The sequence below is a fragment of the Hibiscus syriacus genome, unplaced genomic scaffold (assembly GCF_006381635.1).
Source record: "Hibiscus syriacus cultivar Baekdansim isolate YM2019G1 unplaced genomic scaffold, ASM638163v2 tig00110577_pilon, whole genome shotgun sequence".
NCBI classification, from domain to species: domain Eukaryota; kingdom Viridiplantae; phylum Streptophyta; class Magnoliopsida; order Malvales; family Malvaceae; genus Hibiscus; species Hibiscus syriacus.
The window spans coordinates 1,780,725-1,801,297 of record NW_024062788.1 but is presented as its reverse complement, the minus strand read 5'-3'; the positions used below and the strand labels follow the sequence as shown (position 1 = coordinate 1,801,297).

The following is a 20,573-nucleotide window of genomic DNA, read 5'->3' as shown; positions in this document are numbered from 1 at the left end:
ACGCAAATTTTATTTTATTTAAAAATATATCTAACGTTTAGTTTAAGTTTTATTTTGGTATCTACTGTTAAAATCGTAACGGTAATGTTGATGTAACATTATAAGATAATGTCGTATCATCATTAAAAAATAAAATATTATCATTAAAAAGTGAAAACATGTAATAATATAGGTACTAAATGTATAGTTTACCCTTTAGAAAATATATAGGTATCGACCATCCAAGATAGCAAAATACATTTAGGCTTTAGCCCACATTCCTTTCTCTCTCTCTCCTTCGTAGGAAGGAAAGAGAAAAACCAATTATCAACAAGGAAGGAGAAGAGAGGAGAGCAGAGGGCCTGCCTAAATACCATATCAGAGCGACTCTATCTCCTTTGCCAAATATCATGGCGGTAATTACCCTTCTCCTTCACTTATATCTCACGTTTTTTTTACGATCGATCCATCTTTCGTTTCATATCGTTCGTTTTAATTTTATATCCTCTTGTTTTTATCATCTTCTGTTGAATCTGCTTCCTCTTCCTCAATGTTCTTAGTTAGTTATCTTTTTCTTTCAGAATGAATTATGTTTACCTTTGTATTATGTTCTTTGTTTTTCTTAATTTGATTGCGTTTAAAGAATTCGATCATACAGAAATTTAATTATTATTTCTGTTATTATTTCCTTTCTCAGATTTTATTTTTACGGATTACGCTTCTAATTCACCTATAAATTCCTTTTTGAAAAAAATGTTTAGAGGCGTTTCATCGTTTGCGCTTATATATTAATATCTATAATATATATAATATGTGACACGTGAATTCATTTCCTAATTTTCAATTTTTGACATTTGAAGGAATTCGATGGATAGTTTTATATAAAAAAAAATCAAATACAGTTATTATTAGTGCCTTTATGGCTAATTGGTGTTGCTGATTTTTGTTTTTTTAGCTATCGTTTGTTCGTACTGAATAAAATTTTAATGTTAATGTTTTAAATTTTATCCTAGCCTTGCTCTAAATCATGTGCATTCAACATTTTTTAACTAGCTCATTGCTTAGATGTAACAAGTACAGTTATGTGGAATTTTGTGTACTTCTATTCTGTACATGTCAATGTCATCTTTCTGAACCAGCTGTACTTTATGGGCGATTTGATTAAACTGACACCCTTTAATCGAATATCTCTCTTTTTAGTGTCGTTTGTTCTATATTTCTCGAAGTGACATCCTTTCGGCTGAGGTGGCGAAAGGTGCATTCCCGGAGACGCGCTTTACTTTTATTTGCTGATTCAGTTGCCACGTGTGAAAGACGCATCCCCGAAAACACGCCTTTCATTAAATGTCTTAAATATCTATCCGATTTTTTCTCAACTACCCCTCCTCCTCCCCTATATAAACCCCTCAACCCCCCCTCATTCTTCACACCAAAATCTTCTTCTCTTTTTTTATATAACTCAAATTCTCTAAATCTTTGAGTTTTAAATTTCTTATTAGTGATAAGAAATTTATTTTTCAGTTATATTTTTAAATAGTTATTATATTTTATATTAATATAATTATATAAATATTATTTTTTTATTAAAATAATATTTATATAATTATTATTTATTTAAATTTATTAATTAATTATTTTTTGTGCTAATTATTATTTTTTGTCTACAACTATAATGGAAAGTGAAATGTTGCTGCAATTAGATGCTGATCATATCTCCAGACATTTTAGCGATATGGTAATATTTTTTTATAATTAATATTAATATTTATTGTTATGTTTAATTTAAATTTATTATGAATTTATATTAATTTTAATTTTTTATAATGCATATTATTAGGATACTGATCGTATTTTAGAGACATTTAAATTTAAATTTAAATTTATAGTATTCAAATTTTAACATTAAATTCAAGTTAAATTATTCCAATTGTATTCAAAATTAAAAGTTATATTCCAATTATAGTTCACAGTACTTAAATTGAAATTAAATTTATCCATACATATGATTTTATCATTAACATATATATTAAAACGTATATATTAAAATCAACTTATCACTTCACGTTTATTCGTTAAAACATGTCGATGCTTATTCCATACAATTTGAATGTCACAATAAACTTATCACTTCACATTTATTCAATTTATCCATAACATTTTATCTAATTTATTCAAACTTCACATAACGTTTTAATTTAAGTTATGAACTTAAATTTATCTATATATATAATTTTATCCTTAACTTGTTGAACTTCCAAAAGAAGTTAAATTTTAGTTATAGTTTACCTGATTTCACCATCCATCTATAGTTCCCCAAGAACGCGCCCCCGGGAATGCGCTTTCACGGTCCCCTAAGGAATAATAGGTATTGACATGAATAGTTCCCGGGGGGCATAAGTGACATAATAGGGTAATGATAACATATTCTCTGACAAAATAATGGAAGGCACGCCCCCGGGAACGCGCCTTCACGGTCCCCTAAGGAATAATAGGTATTGACATGAATAGTTCCCGGGGGACATAAGTGACATAATAGGGTAATGATAACATATTCTCTGACAAAATAATGGAAGACGCGCCCCCGGGAACGCACCTTCACGGTCCCCTAAGGAATAATAGGTATTGACATGAATAGTTCCCGGGGGACATAAGTGACATAATAGGGTAATGATAACATATTCTCTGACAAAATAATGGAAGGCGCCCCCCCGGGAACGCGCCTTCATGGTCCCCTAAGGAATAATAGTTATTGACATGAATAGTTCCCGGGGGACATAAGTGACATAATACGTTACATATAATAGTGTCTATAACCAGAGTACTATTCATGTGAAGACGCGTTCCCGGGGGTGCGCCTTCCATTATTGTGTCAGAGAATATGTTATCATTACCCTATTATGTCACTTATGTCCCCCGGGAACTATTCATGTCAATACCTATTATTCCTTAGGGGACCGTGAAGGCTCGTTCCCAGGGGGCGCCTTCCATTATTTTGTCAGAGAATATGTTATCATTACCCTATTATGTCACTTATGTCCCCCGGGAACTATTCATGTCAATACCTATTATTCCTTAGGGGACCGTGAAGGCGCGTTCCCAGGGGCGCGCCTTCTATTATTTTGTCAGAGAATATGTTATCATTACACTATTATGTCACTTATGTCCCCCAGGAACTATTCATGTAATATCTATTATTCCTTAGGGGGCAGTGAAGGCGCGTTCCCGGGGGCGCACCTTTCATTATTTTGTCAGAGAATATGTTATCATTACCCTATTATGTTACTTATGTCCCCCGGGAACTATTCATGTCAATACCTATTATTCCTTAGGGGACCGTGAAGGCGCGTTCCCGAGGGCGCGTTCTTGGGGAACTATAGATGGATGGTGAAATCAAGTAAATTGTAACCAAAATTTAACTTCTTTTGGAAGTTCAGCAAGTTAAGGATAAAATTATATATATAGATAAATTTAAGTTCATAACTTAAATTAAAACGTTATGTGAAGTTTGAATAAATTAGATAAAATGTTATGGATAAATTGAATAAATGTGAAGTGATAAGTTTATTGTGACATTGAAATTGTATGCAATGAGCATCGACATGTTTTTACGAATAAATGTGAAGTGATAAGTTGATTTTAATGTATACGTTTTAATATATATGTTAATGATAAAATCATATGTATGGATAAATTTAATTTCAATTTAAGTATTGTGAACTATAATTGGAATATAAATTTTAATTTTGAATACAATTGGAATAATCTAACTTGAATTTAATGTTAAATTTTGAATACTATAAATTTAAATTTAAATTTAAATGTCTCTAAAATACGATCAGTATCCTAAATAATATGCATTATAAAAAATTAAAATTAATATAAATTCATAATAAATTTAAATTAAATATAACAATAAATATTAACATTAATTATAAAAAAATATTACCATATCGCTAAAATGTATGGAGATATGGTCAGCATCCAATCGCAACAGCATTTCACTTTCCATTATAACTGTAGACAAAAAATAATAATTAGCACAAAAATAATTAATTAATAAATTTAAATATATAATAATCATATAAATATTATTTTAATAAAAAATAATATTTATATTATTATATTAATATAAAATATAATAACTATTTAAAAAAATAACTGAAAAATAAATTTATTACCACTAATAAGAAATTTAAAACTCAAAGATTTAGAGAATTTGAGTTATATAAGAAAGGAGAAGAAGATTTTGGTGTGAAGAATGAGGGGGGTTGAGGGGGTTTATATAGGGGAGGAGGAGGGGTAGTTGGTGAAAAATCGGATGGGCATTTAAGACATTTAATGAAAGGAGCGTCCCCGGGGATGCGCCTTTCGCCACCTCAGCCGAAAGGGTGCCACTTCGGGAAATATAGAACAAACGGTGCTAAAAAGGGAGATATTTGATTAAAGGGTGTTAGTTTGGTCAAATCGCCGTATTTTATGACGTTTTTCTCAAAATATCACATATACCCTTTAATATTATATGTCAGGCACCATTCAGATTATTTTTCCTGATCTAACACTCTTTGCAGTAAGGCGCGCCCCCTGCAGCGTGTTTTACGCTGATATGACGCCACGTGAGGTAAGATGCCCCCTGCAGCGCGCTTTACGCTGATCTGGTGCCGCGTGGAGTATAGCGCGGGGTAGGGTCGCGCTTTACCTTTAATGCTGACACGTGTCAGAAAGGCGCCCCCTGTGGCGCGCCTTAGGTTTAATTACCCCTACCCTGGTCGTGCACACCCCACCCCCTCCCTATAAATACCCCTATTCTCAATCACTTTCATTACATCATCTCAACTTCTCTCAAATACTCTTATATTCTATTTTAACTGTTTAAGATATATTTTATTATATTTAATATTTTATTTGTAATTTATTTAAGTATTTAAAATTTTTAATATTTTATTTAATTAATATTTTTTGCAGATATAGAATGGAATGAGGTCTATTTCGCTTGGATGACAATCATATATCGCGATATTTTGCTGATACGGTAACATTTTAACGTTTTAATATCATTTAAATTATTAGTAATAATTTATTTATTTAATGCATGATGCATGATTATTAGTTTAAAAATTAATTTTGGAATTATTTAATTTTAGGAGAGGTATCGTGTATTAGATCCTTTTATTAGGAATCTTAAGTTAGTGATACCTAGCCGTGTCATGCCGTATTTAGTAGAGGTTGGATTCAGTCACATAGGTAGATATGAGGGTTACTGTAAGATAGAACCATACCTTATTTCTGCCTTAGTGGAGCGGTGGAGGCCGGAGACCCACACATTCAATCTTCCGTGTGGAGAGTGCACGATTATACTTGAGGATGTTTCTATGCACCTGGGGGTTCCGGTGGATGGAGATGTGATATCGGGGATGAAACACGGTTCATGAACTGCTTTGTGCCGGAACTATCTAGGACGTGTCCCGGAAAGTTTAAACGGTGGTCGGATACCGTTAAATTGGTTAGATGTCAATTTTCGGGAGTTAAGCGAGGACGCCTCTGATGATGAAGTTAAAATGTATGCACGGGCATGCATACTGCAGTTGATAGGAGAGTTGCTGATGCCGAACAAATCGCGCAACCAAGTTCACTGTATGTGGTTGCAACATCTTGGTGACTTTCGTCTGGCCGGATCACACAGTTAGGGCTCGGGCATGTCTGATAATTGAGCATTTGATAATTGAAAAGCGCGGCCCCTGACCCGCGCTATAACTCTACGTGGCGTAAGGCGCGTCCCAGGGGTCGCGCTCTGGGGGGCTCCTTATGCCACGTGTGTCCATGTCAGCGTAAAGCGCGCTGCAGGGGGCGTGCCTTACTGCAAATGGTGTTAGATCGGGAAAAATAATTTGAAGTGTGCCTGACAGAGAAAATTATAGGGTAAAGGTGATATTTCGGGAAAAACGCCGTATTTTATTATGTTATTTTTCTTTAATGATCAAATATCATGATTTCAGTTCTGGAATTTACGTAGGCTGAATCGTTTCATGAATGTATTAATTTGTGGCAAGTTTCTTTGAAATGATGGATCCATTGAATGAGCTGTTATGGTTACAGGATAAGGGTCGACCATTGCCTAAGTTCGGTGAATGGGATGTCAATGACCCAGCATCAGCTGAGGGGTTTACAGTTATCTTCAACAAGGCTCGAGATGAGAAAAAGACAGGTGGGAAGGTTGCGTCACTTGGGACTAATGATCCCGCATGCAAGCAAGATGTTGCTTCTGGAAAGCCGCAAGTGAGTAGTAATCCTGCTTATGCCTAATTCTTATTGCGGTTTGTAAAGATCCTTCTGGTTCTTTTTGGAGCACTTTGTTCACCCTTAGAACTACACAATTAAATTTTATTGTTTTGAAACGTTGCTTCTCTCGTTCATAAAAGGGATATATTTAACGTAAATTTGTTTTTAGCTACAACTAGGCACTTCCTTTTCTGATTTATCAAACAGAGAAGAGCTACTTATAGTACTACCACCCTCTCTTTGCTTGCGGTGACTGCTCTGTTTACTTGTTTAGTCGGTTCTTGCCCTTGGGGTAGAACATAGTAAAAAAGCTCACTTTTTTTATATCATCACCTTTGGTTAACTCAACCTGTATTGATGCAACTTTCTGATTCTTTTAAATACCATCATGCGATATTGCTGTTCCTTTTTCTTTCTTTTATTCCATCTGGTGTTTTGCATCTCATGGAATGAAAAGAAAATTAAGACCTTGATGAATATATCATTGATTCTTATTTGACCGTAATTTGATTTCTTTTCGAGAATGATTAAGAAGCATCTAGCTTTTTAGTGCAATGCAATGTACTGGCAAGTTCTTTTTTTGGTCGTCTGGACCTTTTAAGTTTTAATCAAGGGCATGTTGTTTTGCTTTTAAATTCAGCTGTCTGAGTATTTGTAACATCCTTAATACCGGGTTAGTGATTAAAGTATAAGATTTTAAAAATTCAATGACCAGATTAGATAAATTGAAAAGTGAATGAATTAATTGAAATGTATTGAGTATGATGATTTAACAAATGAAGGAGAAGGAGAGGGGCAAAAGGGTCATTGAACAAAGGAAATAATAAAATAATAATTAATGAGTATTATAATACCCATGTGGAGCATATGTTTTGGGAAATAAGTTCCAGACAATTCTCTTCTTCATCTTCTTCTCTTCTCCAACGTGAAACCCAAGCTAAGGTGAGTTTCTTAATTAGTTGATTATTTGTTGAATTAAATGTTGGGTTATGATCCTTAGGTGACACTTAAGGTTAAGGAAAGCTTAAGTTATCTTAAAATCAAAATATGAAGAAGTTATGAAGGATTAAAGATAAGAAGTGGATAAGTGAAATTTTGAATAAGGATGTATAAATGAATTTAGAAGTTGAATTTGACTTGTCATAGGTGTGAATAAGAAATTATAAGTGTTGAATCAAAGTTTGGATAACATGGAAAATTGGGTATGATTCTTAATTTTAAGAATCATGATGAGATATGGAAGATAAAGATGGTTTATATGGATATAAGTTGGTTTAAGTAATAGTAGTTGAATTTAATGGTATGAAAGGAGTTTTATATGAGGAAGTTTAATGAAAAAGTTGTGGAATTTTCGGTGAAGTCAGTTTATTATTGACAGGTGCATCAGTACACTATGAATGGGTACCGATGTACTAAGACCAATTTTGAAGGTGCATCGATACACACCCGCAGGCATCGATGCATGAAAATTTCGAAGCTATTTTGGGTACCGATGCACCTATAGTGCATCGGTACACCCCTAAAGGAAAAAGTGAATATGAGTCTATTAGATTCGTTTAAGTTATTAACATCAAATTTCAAGGTGTAGATATCTGATAATTACCTTAAAAATGTATGATTGTGTAGATATCGAGCACAAGCAAGTTCTGAAACGACTGCAAAGTTAGGATCAATCCAAAGAGATAAATCATAGAAGGGGATTTGGATATATATAAAGTGTCAAGGTGAGTGCATCTTATTTTATAGAATTATATGGAAATTGGACTTGTGATAAGTCTATTTCCTATAGTTATAGTGCATGAAGTCTTGATTATAAGTATGTGAATGACATGAAATGTATGTATGCTTGATTATATGTGTTGACATGTTTTTGTATGTAATGATATGATGACAAGATATAAGATATGCGACGAGATATCTGTAATACATGAAAAGGTGATATAAGTTGTGTAATAAACCATGTGAATTGATATAAATAATTTGGAAAATAAATAGAAAGGTGAGATAAAATAAGTAGTATTTACTTATAAGGTAAAAGGAGATTATATGAACAGATAGTATTGATAGGTCACATAAGACTACATGTCCATCTTTTAATGTAATAAAAGTGTATATGTGAAATGACATGATAGGTGATAAAAATCGTGAGCCTATATGAATATGTGATATATGTGATGTATGGGAAACATATGAGAACAAGATATGACAATGATTTACATGTCATATGAACACCAGAAAAGTGTTATTTCCTATAATTATAGTACATGAAGTAATAAATATAAACATGTGAATGACATGATTTGTATCATGTATGAATTCATGAGTAAAAACATGTGTGAATATGATTTGTATGCATTATGTCATGTGAACATAAGAGGACATAGCATAAATTATATGATATGAGATATATGAGAAAAGGTACATGTAATATGTGAATTATATGGAAGTGATCTACTGGTAAGTGAGCTACGTGACTATGTGAATATATGTCTATGAGAAGACATAGCAATGTGATATGTGAATATACTTGAATAATTTATGATATATTATGAGATATATGTTTACACATACATGTGGTATGTGACAGAAGAGAATAAATATATAAAGCATAATGATAGTGCCAATGTTATGTGATATGAGAGCTAAGGGTATAGTTGGCATGCCAAGAGTCGAGGGTTACCTATATCTTTCGAGACATATGGACAGTATTACCTATGTCTTTCGGGACATATGGACAGGATTACCTATGTCTTTCGGGACATATGGACATGATTACCTATGTCTTTTGGGACATATGGACAGGATTACCTATGTCTTTCGGGACATATGGATAATATTACCTATGTCTTTCGGGACATATGGACAGTTTACCTATGTTCTTCGGGACATATGAACAGTTTACCTATGTTCTTCGGGACATATGGACAGTTTACCTATGTTCTTCGGGACATATGGACAGATTATTATACGAGTTGTGGTGACATGATGTGTACACAACCTTAGTGTACTCACATACCTTGAGTTTCAATAATGTACATGGGTTAATAAAGAGATAATCATGAATATAATGTATGTAATATATATTATGTGTGATATGAATTGTATGAAATGATATACGTGTGTTATGAGTTATTGCATCTGTTATAAGAATGAGATATAAAATATATGATAAGAGCATAAGAGATTATATGAACAAGAGATAAGAAATATGAATGATAATAGTGTATGAATATGATAGAAACATAAATGATGACATGTATGTATGTACATGTATGAATTCCGTTAGATGAAATGATTTATGATTTTATTATATATTTTATATGTCTCACAAAGTCAACGACTTAGCGTGTGATTGTTTCATACGTAGGTTCCGAGAAGAGGAAGAATGATAAAAGTTAAGCAAGACAGGTCAATTTCTCCTTTCCAAAGAGGTCAGTTTTTCCTTTCCAAAGATCAAATCAAAAAGAATTGAATAGTATGTATTTTGTAATAATGATAGTGGTTAGCATGTAAATAAAAATTTGACTCCGATATGTTCTAGATCAGTTTTGTAAAATCATATGATTGAGTTTTGTAATGTTTTAAATATATATATGTAAATGGAAATTTTATACTGATGAAAGCTTAAATTTTTATGAGTTTTATACATGTTTTGTCGAAGTTACTGTAGCAGTATAGAACTATTTAAGTTTTCATGAGCAATACTGTTCATACAGAATAGTACAATTCATACTGTATAGTATTGTTCATGAAAACGTATTTTTTTTAAATTTGTTATAATGAAACATAATTCTACAGTATATGATCGTATTTTCTTAATATAAGTCCAAATGTTTTGTTATTTCATAAGAATATTGTTTTAAAAGTCAATGTGACATCTCGGACTCGTATTCGAGTCGGGTACGGGTTGGGGTGTTACAGTATTGTTGCTTCATCTTTTTATCGATTTCAAAATACTCACATTACAGCAGAAAAAATGGTTTTGCTGTATACAAGCTACTCATGCAGATTGAGAGAGTAGATAGATCTGTGAAGAGAGAACATTAAATATCTACACCAAGTCCGTACCCATTCCAAAATAATCCATTAAGACCGGAGCGGCATCGGAAGCTCTGATAGGTCCTGCTGGAATCGGTTGTTGGAGCTTTGGCGATGGAAAAACAATGCTTTTAAGTTTATGTGAGCCTGCCTCTTACTGCAGTTTTGATACCTGCTTTATTAATACTTGATTTAATTGAATTGTCTTCATATGAAATATTAATATATTTTATATGACAAGTGATCCCTTACACTAATGTGGAACTCACTCCCAAAAATTTTAAACTTTTTATACAGTTGATATTTAACACTAATATAATATAGGTGAATCCTTCCCTAACATATGCTCCTACTAATCAGACATGTTATTCCTCCTATTTAGAATGGGTGCAGGAAAGTGAAGGTTTGGACTTTATTTTTCATTAATAAGAATAAAATATGTTTTTGATTGAATATAAGAAAAAAATATTAATTTTTGGAGTAATTGTTGATAGGTCCTTCACCTTTACTCAAAATCAATGCTTGATCCATGTCTGGTCAACTTAAAAAAGAAAGATAGCAATACTCACATTAATGAACGAAATTAAATCTTAAGGGCTAAAATAAAGCTTAAAGATCACGAATTCGTGATATATTTCATGTCTTGATGCTTCGCAAGAAATGATGAGGCCCTTTTCATGTGATTCAACTAGAGTATGTAAAATATCGTTATGATCTATCCTACGAAAAGAACTGCCATTCAAAACCAAAGTCAAAAAAGACACATATCCACATGTGTCAGACATATACAGTGTGGTCATTTGCACAACACAAAACCATCCAAGTTAGAGGTGGTTTACTAGGCTACTATACAACATATGAACACTGTATACCAGAGTTTACCAACTTCATTGCAGAGAGTTTATATGCAAAATATCTTGGTGTTGGAGCACTTGTCTGCTAGACAAGGCTACCATATCCTCCTCTCTTCCTCGCATAGCCTCTTGTAAAGTCCCTTTTGATGATCAATAAACTGCAAAAACAAATCCCTTCGTTTCTTCGCTTTCTCGTATTCCTCGGTTTTACAACAAACAACCTTCAATTCATTGTTAAAGCAACCATCCCTTCTACTCGGTAGTTTGTTCTGTCCATTGTAAATGCTTGAATCAAACACCTAATACAGCAGAAATAGTGTCAAAAAGCATGGAGGGAAATGGTTGTAAGATGATGGTTTTGGCGCAAGCATCCATGAACGTCTTGGAACCTTTAATTGTCCTGAAAATATAATTAATACACCCGAGTAGGACTTACAGGAGATTTTAGCATCAAGCTCCAATGATCAGTCATTGACAATTTTTCAGTGACTACCCATGGTCTGCAGGCAGTGATATGAAGGGATGATTTGAGAACAAAAAGTATACTAATCCAAAAAGAAAAATTATAATAGAGTTCAGCTGAATGTAAAAGATAAATTCACATTTTGTAGCTCTGGTACTTGTAACCAAAAAATCCCCGAAAAGGACAAGAACAGAACAAAATCATATGTACTATGTAAATCGGATTTAGGAAAATAAGAATCAAAAGTGCAAGCTCAATAAATGCGTCAATAACCAACAATGAAATGCTGATGGGTTTAATAGTAGCACAAACAAGATGATAAAATCACTAGTTAATGAAACTAATTCTGAAGTTATAATGCTATAAAGACAACCCAATTATATGCATATGTCATAACTTACCTCCCATTTGAGGATACGATGAAATTATAAGGATTCTGCAAAAAATCAAACAACCGTCCTTCGACATCTCTTTTGCAATCCAACATGATGACACCATTGGTATATGGCTCCCATGGTAAACTCGGGAAAATATATACTTGTGTTGCAATTGAAGTTTGTTTATAGATAAACTTCGAAACTGTTAATGAAGATAATTCTTTTTCCAGATTTTGAACTAGTATTAAGTAAAGCTTTTTACCCCCTCCTACATCAGTATCCTGTCTATCGTCGCAATTCTCTCCTATAACAATAGCACAGAAAACTTGCTATTACATATGTAAGAATATTTATTGATTTAAATCAAGTATTTATAGAAATAAAATTACGGACAAACCTTTAAATGGCCACACTTCACTCAAAGACTGCCGAGCATACTTTCCCTACAAATAGGTAGGTATAGCATCAATATCTCCCTACTGCTATATACTTGGAAACAAATAAACTCCTAAACTTCACATACAAAAAAAGTTACCTGTATCGAATTCCCAATGAGACGCCGCTTCTGTTTGACAATCGGGCTACTGTTGTTTTCTTTAAGTTGAACAACAAGATCATTACTAGTAGTTCCAGAAACAAATTTGCACGAGCCTTTCTCGCTGTTTCGGGTCGCTATCTCCATGAAAGTTGCTACTTTGGGGTGTAACTCAGAATCTTGCGGAAGGCATATATTTGCAACCCCCTTGTCGGATACATTGCCAACATCAGGACCATGCAGCCAAAAAAGCAGGAAGATGCAATTACACTCTTCTTGGCCATTCAGATTCAAGTGCTCCTTACGCAGAATCTGAAAGATGAAAAAATAGCTCACTTTCTTAATATAAATAAGAACTCAACATCAGGGATTTAAATTGCGGTTGCATTTTTGTTTGTGTCCATTGCTATTGCCATAATCGCAAGTATCGCGGTCGTGAAATAACGGTTTCAGACAGCACCTACACTGCTATATAAGGAACAGCTATTTAAATCCTGCAGACTCAGCATATATATTTATCTGAAGTACATGAGCATAGACCTACTATTCTTCAATGCCAAAAAAGGGGATGTCCGCCAAATACCAATACAAAAGCAATAACAATATTACAAGAATCAACAAAGACAAAAATGTCCTTTTTGTTAAAGCTAAAAAGAAATAATTAACACCAAGATGAGGTCTTTTAACAGTTCCATACCGAAGGCAAAAGAATGGCAAATATGCAAGACCTTCATTTCCGAACAGACTAAGCTTTTTTTCCAAATGGGCAAAAAATAAAATTACATGCATAGTTTGAAAGGCCAGGGGAAAAGAGTTGTACGGACATCGTCGACGATGGCATCGTAAAAGAGAACTTCGCCGTCGGCAAAAGTATCGGAAGCGCAAACGCGCATGCCTTTGACGACCTTTGGGCAATCATGATCCTGAAGCTGGGCGGAGACCTTACGTATCCTGCCAACGAAATCGTGAATCTCGTTCTCCGACTTAAAATTTTCAGCCGGGAAAACGTCGTCTATATCGTCGGGGAATTTGTCGTACTTGATTCTCAGCTTTTCACTTCTGTCGCCCTCTAACAATAATCGGACACTGTACCAGGCGTCGTCTGGGTACGACCGGAACTCCATGTCGTAGCCTTCATCCGCCGTATCTGAGGAGTGGCTGGCGCCGGATTGCGACATTGCTGACGGCTTGCCTTTGCTTTTTTTCCCCTTTGCTGTAAGTTTGAAAGGTAACCAATTTTTTTTGGATTTTTGTAGAGAAAAAGAAACATACGAAGGATAAGGAACAAATAAATGGGCGCACCTAAATATTATTATTTTTACTTAAAATATTAATATTTTTTAATATTTTTAATAAAATATCTAACAATAATAAAATCGGTAAAGCGTCCAATAATAATAAAATTAATAGAAATAATAATATTTTTGGTAATTTTTTATCCGTTTTTTATTTAATAATAATAAAATTAATAATATTTTTTTAACCGTATATTAAGCCCGAGGCATATAATCATTTTCCATCAAATTGAGCTGGTTTGTAAGATGTTTCACTATTATTAATAGTGAGTTCTTTCTTTTTCAGACTCGTGCCTCTAATCATCCGAATGATTAAGAATCTTATATTAGGATGAGTTTAGAGGGAGTGATTATTAAATATCTCATTTTCGTCCTTAATTATAATTTAAATTTTATTCTGATTTTTTCAAGTAATAATTTTTTAAAAGAAATTAAAAAATCTAGAATTTATTTTCAAATATGAAAATAATTTATTTTTAAAATTAAAAAATTATAATCTTTTGAAATTTATTTATTTATTTATCAAATTATTTTATTACTAATTATTTATTGATCTTGATTGTATTTGTAAAATTAAAGTTTTATAATTTTTGAGATTAAATTTTTTTTAATTATCAAACAATGTAATTATTTTTTATTAAACAATATGATTCAAGCATCCAACTCTTGTTTAAGAAGTTTAAACATAATTTTAAAAAATACATCAAGAAAATTATAATATCACATTAATTAAAAAATACATTCAAACTTCAATAAAAATAATTGAAAGAACCGTTAACTTTATCAAGTCGTTTATATAGTATAAATTCAATATTTATAATATGACACTAAAAATAATTTTTAATTTATTTATACCCATTTTGTTTTCAATTTAAGGAACATAATCAAGATTATTTTAATTAAATTAATAGTAAAATAAAATTTTAGTTACAATTAAAGTATCAAATGAGATAATTTTTTTTATTAATTTAATATGTCACATCACTTCTTTAATGGTAGATAATGGTGTTGCACCCATTTTGTAACAAAATTTAAAGTTTAATGCCTATTATATAATTTTGGAAAGTTTTGTGTCCAAAATGATCAGTTTTTTATATAGTTTAATGTCCATTTATAATTTTGATCTTATAAAATTAGTTGTGAATATCAATGTTTGACCTCCATTTTAAAATTTTCCCTTATATTAGAGAGTAACCTTATAATTTAAAAAATATATATTTAATAAAAAATAATGAATTTTAAAATACTAGAGAGTAATCTTATAAATTCTTAGACAAAATATTGAATTATTATCTTTGATGATTAAAATTTTAAAAACAATGAATTTTTAAAATATCTTTAGAAGATACTTCAGGTATTATTGAAGTAAATAATAATATTATTTATTTAAAAATTTAAATGATTTGAATAAATATAATATTCAATTTGCATACATTTACTTATTTATAGTATTCACTTTAACTTGCTGTCATTTAAAAAAATAAAAAAATATATGGGTGAAGAATTTATAAGATCTGAATTATTTATATATACTATTTAAATATAAAGAACTGAACTAAATCGTTGCTAAATTAGATATTTAAATATATAATGAAGTAATTCCAAAAAAAATATGTAATTGATAGAGAGAACCATTTATAATAATATTTTAATGATTTTTAATAAAAATATGTTTTAAAGTATTTTTTAATGATGAAAGATTTAATAAAATTTATAAATAAAAAAGAGTAAAAAAAATATTTTACCTTCTTTTATAATTCACACGTCAACAATAAAAAAACAATTTCACTTCTTTCACAATGTAGAAAGACTAATTCACGAGTAATTTTGCTGTGCAGACGGATTAATTTATGATAATTTTTACTCTAAAATATTATCTTATTTAATTTAAAAAATTATATAATTTATAACAATGTCAATTACAATAAAAATATTACATTGCAATCAATTTACACATTTTTCAATAAAAGAATCAAAAAGTAGTTCATGGACTCGATTTAAATTCATGTCATTAATTTAATAATAAATTGTTTACTATTTATTTTTCACGGGGGAAAGGGATCGCTTATTGTTTAGTACAACTATCCCCATTCCAGAAGCTAAATTATACAATAACACATGAAACGCAGCCGTTTGAGAGTCTCCCAACATTTTATTAAAACTCACACGGATATGTCTTTACCAAAAAGTCCAGCTATTCCTTTGCCAGGGTCGCTTTGCTTCACTATTGATTCCCCAACCAAAACCTGTAACGGAATGATCTCTATAAGCATATGAAAGATGGATTCCATAGCTGTTGATACCGATTTAACTTCAAATTCGCAGCGAATGTCGCAAATTGCAGTCATAAACATTATTTTCTCACATTCAATTTACGAACCAGATTAGTTCTTGGATGATCATATATAAAAAAGTAGGATTATTAGTTCTACGAGGTCGATGTCTATCACCTTCACCTTGTAACACACTTCCTTAAAGTAACTCAATGTTACTCCAACCCCGTACCAAAAAGAATCTTATTCTCAGGTTTTTCTTCACTTGCCTAACTCTAACATGGTAACATGCAACAGATAGGAAAATACATTCTTGTTGATCCAAGATCATCAAGAAAATAAAAGAAAAACATTTCTAATATCGAGCAAATTGTTTAATGTAACTCACCGCTTTAACACCAGCTTCTTGCACGTAAGCAACATGATCCGGTGTAAATAGCCCAGATTCTCCTACAACCTGATGTGGTAAATTTAAAAATAGATTGTTTAAACATATATAAGTTGCATGTACCATAGAAAAAGTGAAGCAACTTCTAATCTGTTAATGCATTGAAATTATTATAGCGAAGGTTGTTGGGCTTTCAATTTAGAGAAGGTGAAGGCTCGCTTACAATTATATCTTTCTGACGGATCAATTGGCCACGCTCTCCTTCAAGAAGCTTCTTTGTGTTACTGATATCTACCTCAAATGTTTCTGAAGACAATAAAATAGGGGAATCATTGAATCCTCTTAAATATTGATCGCAGTCTATGTTAGAGATAAAGGTTACCAAGTTTGTGGTAGACTGGTCTGTACTATTGTACAAGAAACAATATGACACTTCAATTGTGAATTTGTGATCGTTATAGTCATAGGTAATAGATATTTTCGATTTTATATACATGAAAAAACAAATAGTCCCAATACTTATTTAAAGGACTAATGTACATACAAAACGGCCATCAAGTTTGGGGAGAAACCAACACCTAAAAGGCTAAAACCAATAAAAAAATGCTTGGATTGCCAATATATAGCTGTGAGGACAAATTCTTTTCTTAAGAGATTCAATTTGAAGGCATTATAAAGCTCAAACCTAAAAGATTCTGCTTCCTACAACAGAAGCATGTGATTGTTATTCACTTGTACCCTTGTTTCTGAATATCAAAAGTCAAAACAAATTTATTTTGAAAATTTAATATTTAAAATTTAGAAAAGCCAAGATATTTTGTTAGAATTTATATTGGACTATTGAGTGATTGGTGGCTGCAATGATAAAAAAAAACCTACAACTCTCTTAACTATATTGCACATTTTGATTTTGACTAGAGGAAATATTATCCAGGTATATATTCAAAAGGATGTGGTATTAAGGGATGAATTAATCTTGGATTTTAGATTTGGAATTCATTCCCCCCTTCTACTCCACAACCAAATGATGTCTAGCATTGTCACTAGTAAGCTGATTGTCAAAATATTGACTATGGACACTTGTAAGGGGGGAAATAATATAGAACAAGGTTCTTATGTCAGAATGAATCAATGAAAAAACTCTGTACACATTCTTAGACAACTCTAGAAGTTACAGCAAAGAAGAAACTTTAAACTACAAGGATTATAATTCTCATGAGGCAACACAATTAACAATTGCAGAAACTAGCAAAACCTTACCAAGGTTACGATTATTGATACCGATAAGTTCAATCCCCTCTATACCAAGAACACGATCCATTTCCCTCTCATCATGCACCTAGAGAAAAACACAGAAGCATATTATTATTGGAAAGAAGTATATAAAAAATTAGTAATACTAAAAGCTCATTTTGGAGCCATGGGTTCAATTATACAACTCATAAAAGACTTAAATATGCTTTATAATTGAATCAAGGGGGGAAGAGGTTTTTCAAAATGCTCAATAAATTATGAAAATTCAACTCCCAAGTAAATTTCATTTCATAACCAAAAAACACCTCACCAATTAAAAAGCAATAGAAAAATGATGATGGTAACAATAATAAAGAAGCTCTGTCTAACCTCTATTAGCGCGGCCAAATCAAGCATCTTGCATATTTTAACCATATATCTGATGTCAAGATCAGGCAAAACAGCAGCAATTAAAAGTATTGCATCTGCTCCTTTGATTCGAGCATAATAGATCTGCCAAGCATCTATCACAAATTCTTTGCACAGTAGGGGGCACTGCATTCATTATAGGGGAAAGATTTATACAGGTTTACCAAGTGTACATATAAGAAAAATCAAGATTATAGATCGACTTAAAAACGTTACTCAGACAACAGACCTTAACTCCAGCACTTCTTATTGCCTCCAGATTTTCAAAGCTTCCCTAGATTGAAAAGGAGGTAAAAAGCAAGTCATAATACTAATATACAGACCAGAGAACTTTTTTCAAAATCTATATTGGAGAGAGAAAGAGAGAGAGACCGTGGAAGTGAACAAAATAGTCAGAAAACCAACTATTGTGTACCTTAAAATACTTTTCATCAGTCAAAACACTGAGACAAGCGGCTCCACCCTTCTCATATGCCTGTGCTATCTCAACCTATAATGAGAAACATTTATATTTATATATGATAATCACTCGCTAATAAAAAGGATAGAATGATAGAAGAAAAACACAAAGTTCCTTTAATTCACTCTTTCTGGAGAGAAACATACTCTTCAATTTTGAAAACTTCCTCCCTAGCATAATTTCAAGAAAACCTTAATCTTTTAGAGTATATACACTTGAATAATTCTTCTTCTTCTAGATATGACAGTGGAAACAGAAAGTTGGCACATGTTTATTTAATAATATATTTATTTATCAACTTTCATAAGTATGCATAATGAGGCCTTGATCTATATACTCCAACCTCAAGCCTCTAACCTATTTTATGGAAGAATCTTGATTTTATGAAAAATCCAATCAAACTTCCAGCATAAAAAAATTTCATTAGGAATTTCACAACCAATGTTAGAAGATTGATAAATGCCCCATAAAATTCATCATCAAATACACACAATTCAACTTTATACAATAATAACCACACAAGTAACCAGAATGAAGCTAATAATGCTAATACTAGGATAATATCCAATCCATCATGAGTAGAATAATAAAAAATGGATGCTCAATTATTAAAAAACAAAAGAAAAACAAAAGTCCTTTACTGGATCAAAATTCTCTCTCAGAATTCCTCTGCTAGGGGAAGCCTTCTTAACTTCGGCAATCAAACCAGGCAATCCCGTCCTCGAATGCGCAGCCTTAAGCGCTCCAACAAAGTCTCTAGTCGGAGGTGCATTGTCGATAAACTTCTTCAATGTAACCAAAGGCTTCCTCTCTTTCATCTGCCAAACCCAAAAATCATCATCACCACACATTCTAGAAATGTAAAAGCAAACGAATTTCAAATAAAATTAAATTAAAAAACTGTAAATATTACCTGGGAAACTTCGATGTCCTTGTTCCAAATAATTTCCTCGAGTATGTTACGGGGAGTATTGCCCTCATTCTGCAGACGGAACTCAAAGGGACCCACGAAGTGCAACGGCGGACCAGTGGGAGGCCGTCGCCGTATTCTTATACCCTGACTTTCCGCGACTTCGTTTTGGAACATTCCAACTTCCCATTCCTTTACTTTCAAAGCATCTCCCCCTCTTCCCCTTTCGGGGCTATCGTCTCGGGCTACACACCCAAAAAAATAAAATCAATTGAAAACGTAAAATTGAATGTTTATATTGATAATATTGTTATTGCTATTAACCTGCTGGGCTCGAATGGCGGGAAAATTTGAGCGACGGAGAGAAAGGTCCATTGAGAACTTGGGCAGCTGATTAAAGGAAGGAAAAGACTGCAAGGAAATTCCAGTTGTTGACTTTAGAGAAATCAGCCCCTCCATTGTTACAATTGCAAAACCCTTGCTTCTGCATTTCTCCGTTGTTTTTAAATTGTTTGGGGAAGGGAGGTGCTGCGATACGGTGCGGGTGGGTGATACGATAAAAAGTTAACGCCGACGTCAGCGGTAGGGGCATCAAAACCTGACTCTTATAAAACTAACTGAAATTAATTTGAGTTAAAATTGTTTTTGACATGCGCTGTAGCGATTCGAAATCGACTCAAGTTGAAATATGTGTTGACTTGAACCCGAGTTGGACTTGAAAATTATGTATCTGAACCCGACCTGATAACGACATGAACCGAAATTGAACCGAATATATGATACCCGACCTGCATCTAACTGATATGAACTCAAACCCGAGATTGACCTGGTAAATAACTGGTATTACCCGACATGTTTTCAACCTGACCTGTTATGAAAATGACCTGTAAATGATCTTACTTGTTATTGATCTGATATTTACCTGACTTGACATTTACGTGATTTATATATCACCATTGATGAAATATAAAATTTTAATAAAATCGTAAGATTTTGAGTTTATAATAAATCATACTAATTAATATGATTAATTTTTAAATGTTATAATAAAATATGAATTAAG

At 32.3% G+C, this 20,573-nt stretch overlaps 2 protein-coding genes across 3 annotated transcripts; both read right to left on the bottom strand.

Annotated features, from left to right (window-relative positions):
- Nucleotides 1-11,020: 11,020 nt before the first annotated feature.
- LOC120133163 lies at nucleotides 11,021-13,789 on the bottom strand. 2 transcript variants are annotated; one of them, XM_039149811.1, is made up of 6 exons: nucleotides 13,347-13,789; nucleotides 12,523-12,834; nucleotides 12,385-12,430; nucleotides 12,012-12,291; nucleotides 11,584-11,647; nucleotides 11,021-11,446 (listed from the first exon to the last, which is right to left on the bottom strand). In XM_039149811.1, exons 1-6 carry the CDS (start codon nucleotides 13,698-13,700, stop codon nucleotides 11,243-11,245), a joined length of 1,260 nt encoding a protein of 419 aa, XP_039005742.1. In that variant the 5' UTR covers nucleotides 13,701-13,789; the 3' UTR covers nucleotides 11,021-11,242. The 2 variants fall into 2 exon arrangements, with proteins under 2 accessions (XP_039005742.1, XP_039005743.1); XM_039149812.1 differs by having other exon boundaries at nucleotides 11,021-11,416.
- A 2,180-nt stretch (nucleotides 13,790-15,969) lies between these two features.
- Nucleotides 15,970-20,021, bottom strand: LOC120133141 (indole-3-glycerol phosphate synthase, chloroplastic-like). Its single transcript, XM_039149790.1, has 10 exons — nucleotides 19,835-20,021; nucleotides 19,514-19,755; nucleotides 19,242-19,418; nucleotides 18,556-18,630; nucleotides 18,370-18,414; nucleotides 18,102-18,266; nucleotides 17,739-17,817; nucleotides 16,702-16,784; nucleotides 16,479-16,547; nucleotides 15,970-16,063 (listed from the first exon to the last, which is right to left on the bottom strand). The coding sequence occupies exons 2-10, from the start codon at nucleotides 19,685-19,687 to the stop codon at nucleotides 15,980-15,982; spliced, it is 951 nt and encodes a 316-aa protein (XP_039005721.1). The 5' UTR covers nucleotides 19,688-19,755; nucleotides 19,835-20,021; the 3' UTR covers nucleotides 15,970-15,979.
- Nucleotides 20,022-20,573: the final 552 nt, after the last annotated feature.

Excerpts from the sequence above, each read along its gene's own strand:
- LOC120133141 (XM_039149790.1), bottom strand. The coding sequence starts at position 19,687 with ATGTTCCAAAACGAAGTCGCGGAAAGTCAGGGTATAAGAATACGGCGA. Across the intron at positions 18,267-18,369 it reads TAAGAAGTGCTGGAGTTAAG|TGCCCCCTACTGTGCAAAGA; the intron begins GTCTGTTGTCTG and ends TAATGAATGCAG. Across the intron at positions 17,818-18,101 it reads ATTTGGCCGCGCTAATAGAG|GTGCATGATGAGAGGGAAAT; the intron begins GTTAGACAGAGC and ends GTTTTTCTCTAG.
- LOC120133163 (XM_039149811.1), bottom strand. The coding sequence starts at position 13,700 with ATGTCGCAATCCGGCGCCAGCCACTCCTCAGATACGGCGGATGAAGGC. Across the intron at positions 12,835-13,346 it reads ACGATGCCATCGTCGACGAT|ATTCTGCGTAAGGAGCACTT; the intron begins GTCCGTACAACT and ends TTCATCTTTCAG. Across the intron at positions 12,292-12,384 it reads TGAAGTGTGGCCATTTAAAG|GAGAGAATTGCGACGATAGA; the intron begins GTTTGTCCGTAA and ends CTATTGTTATAG.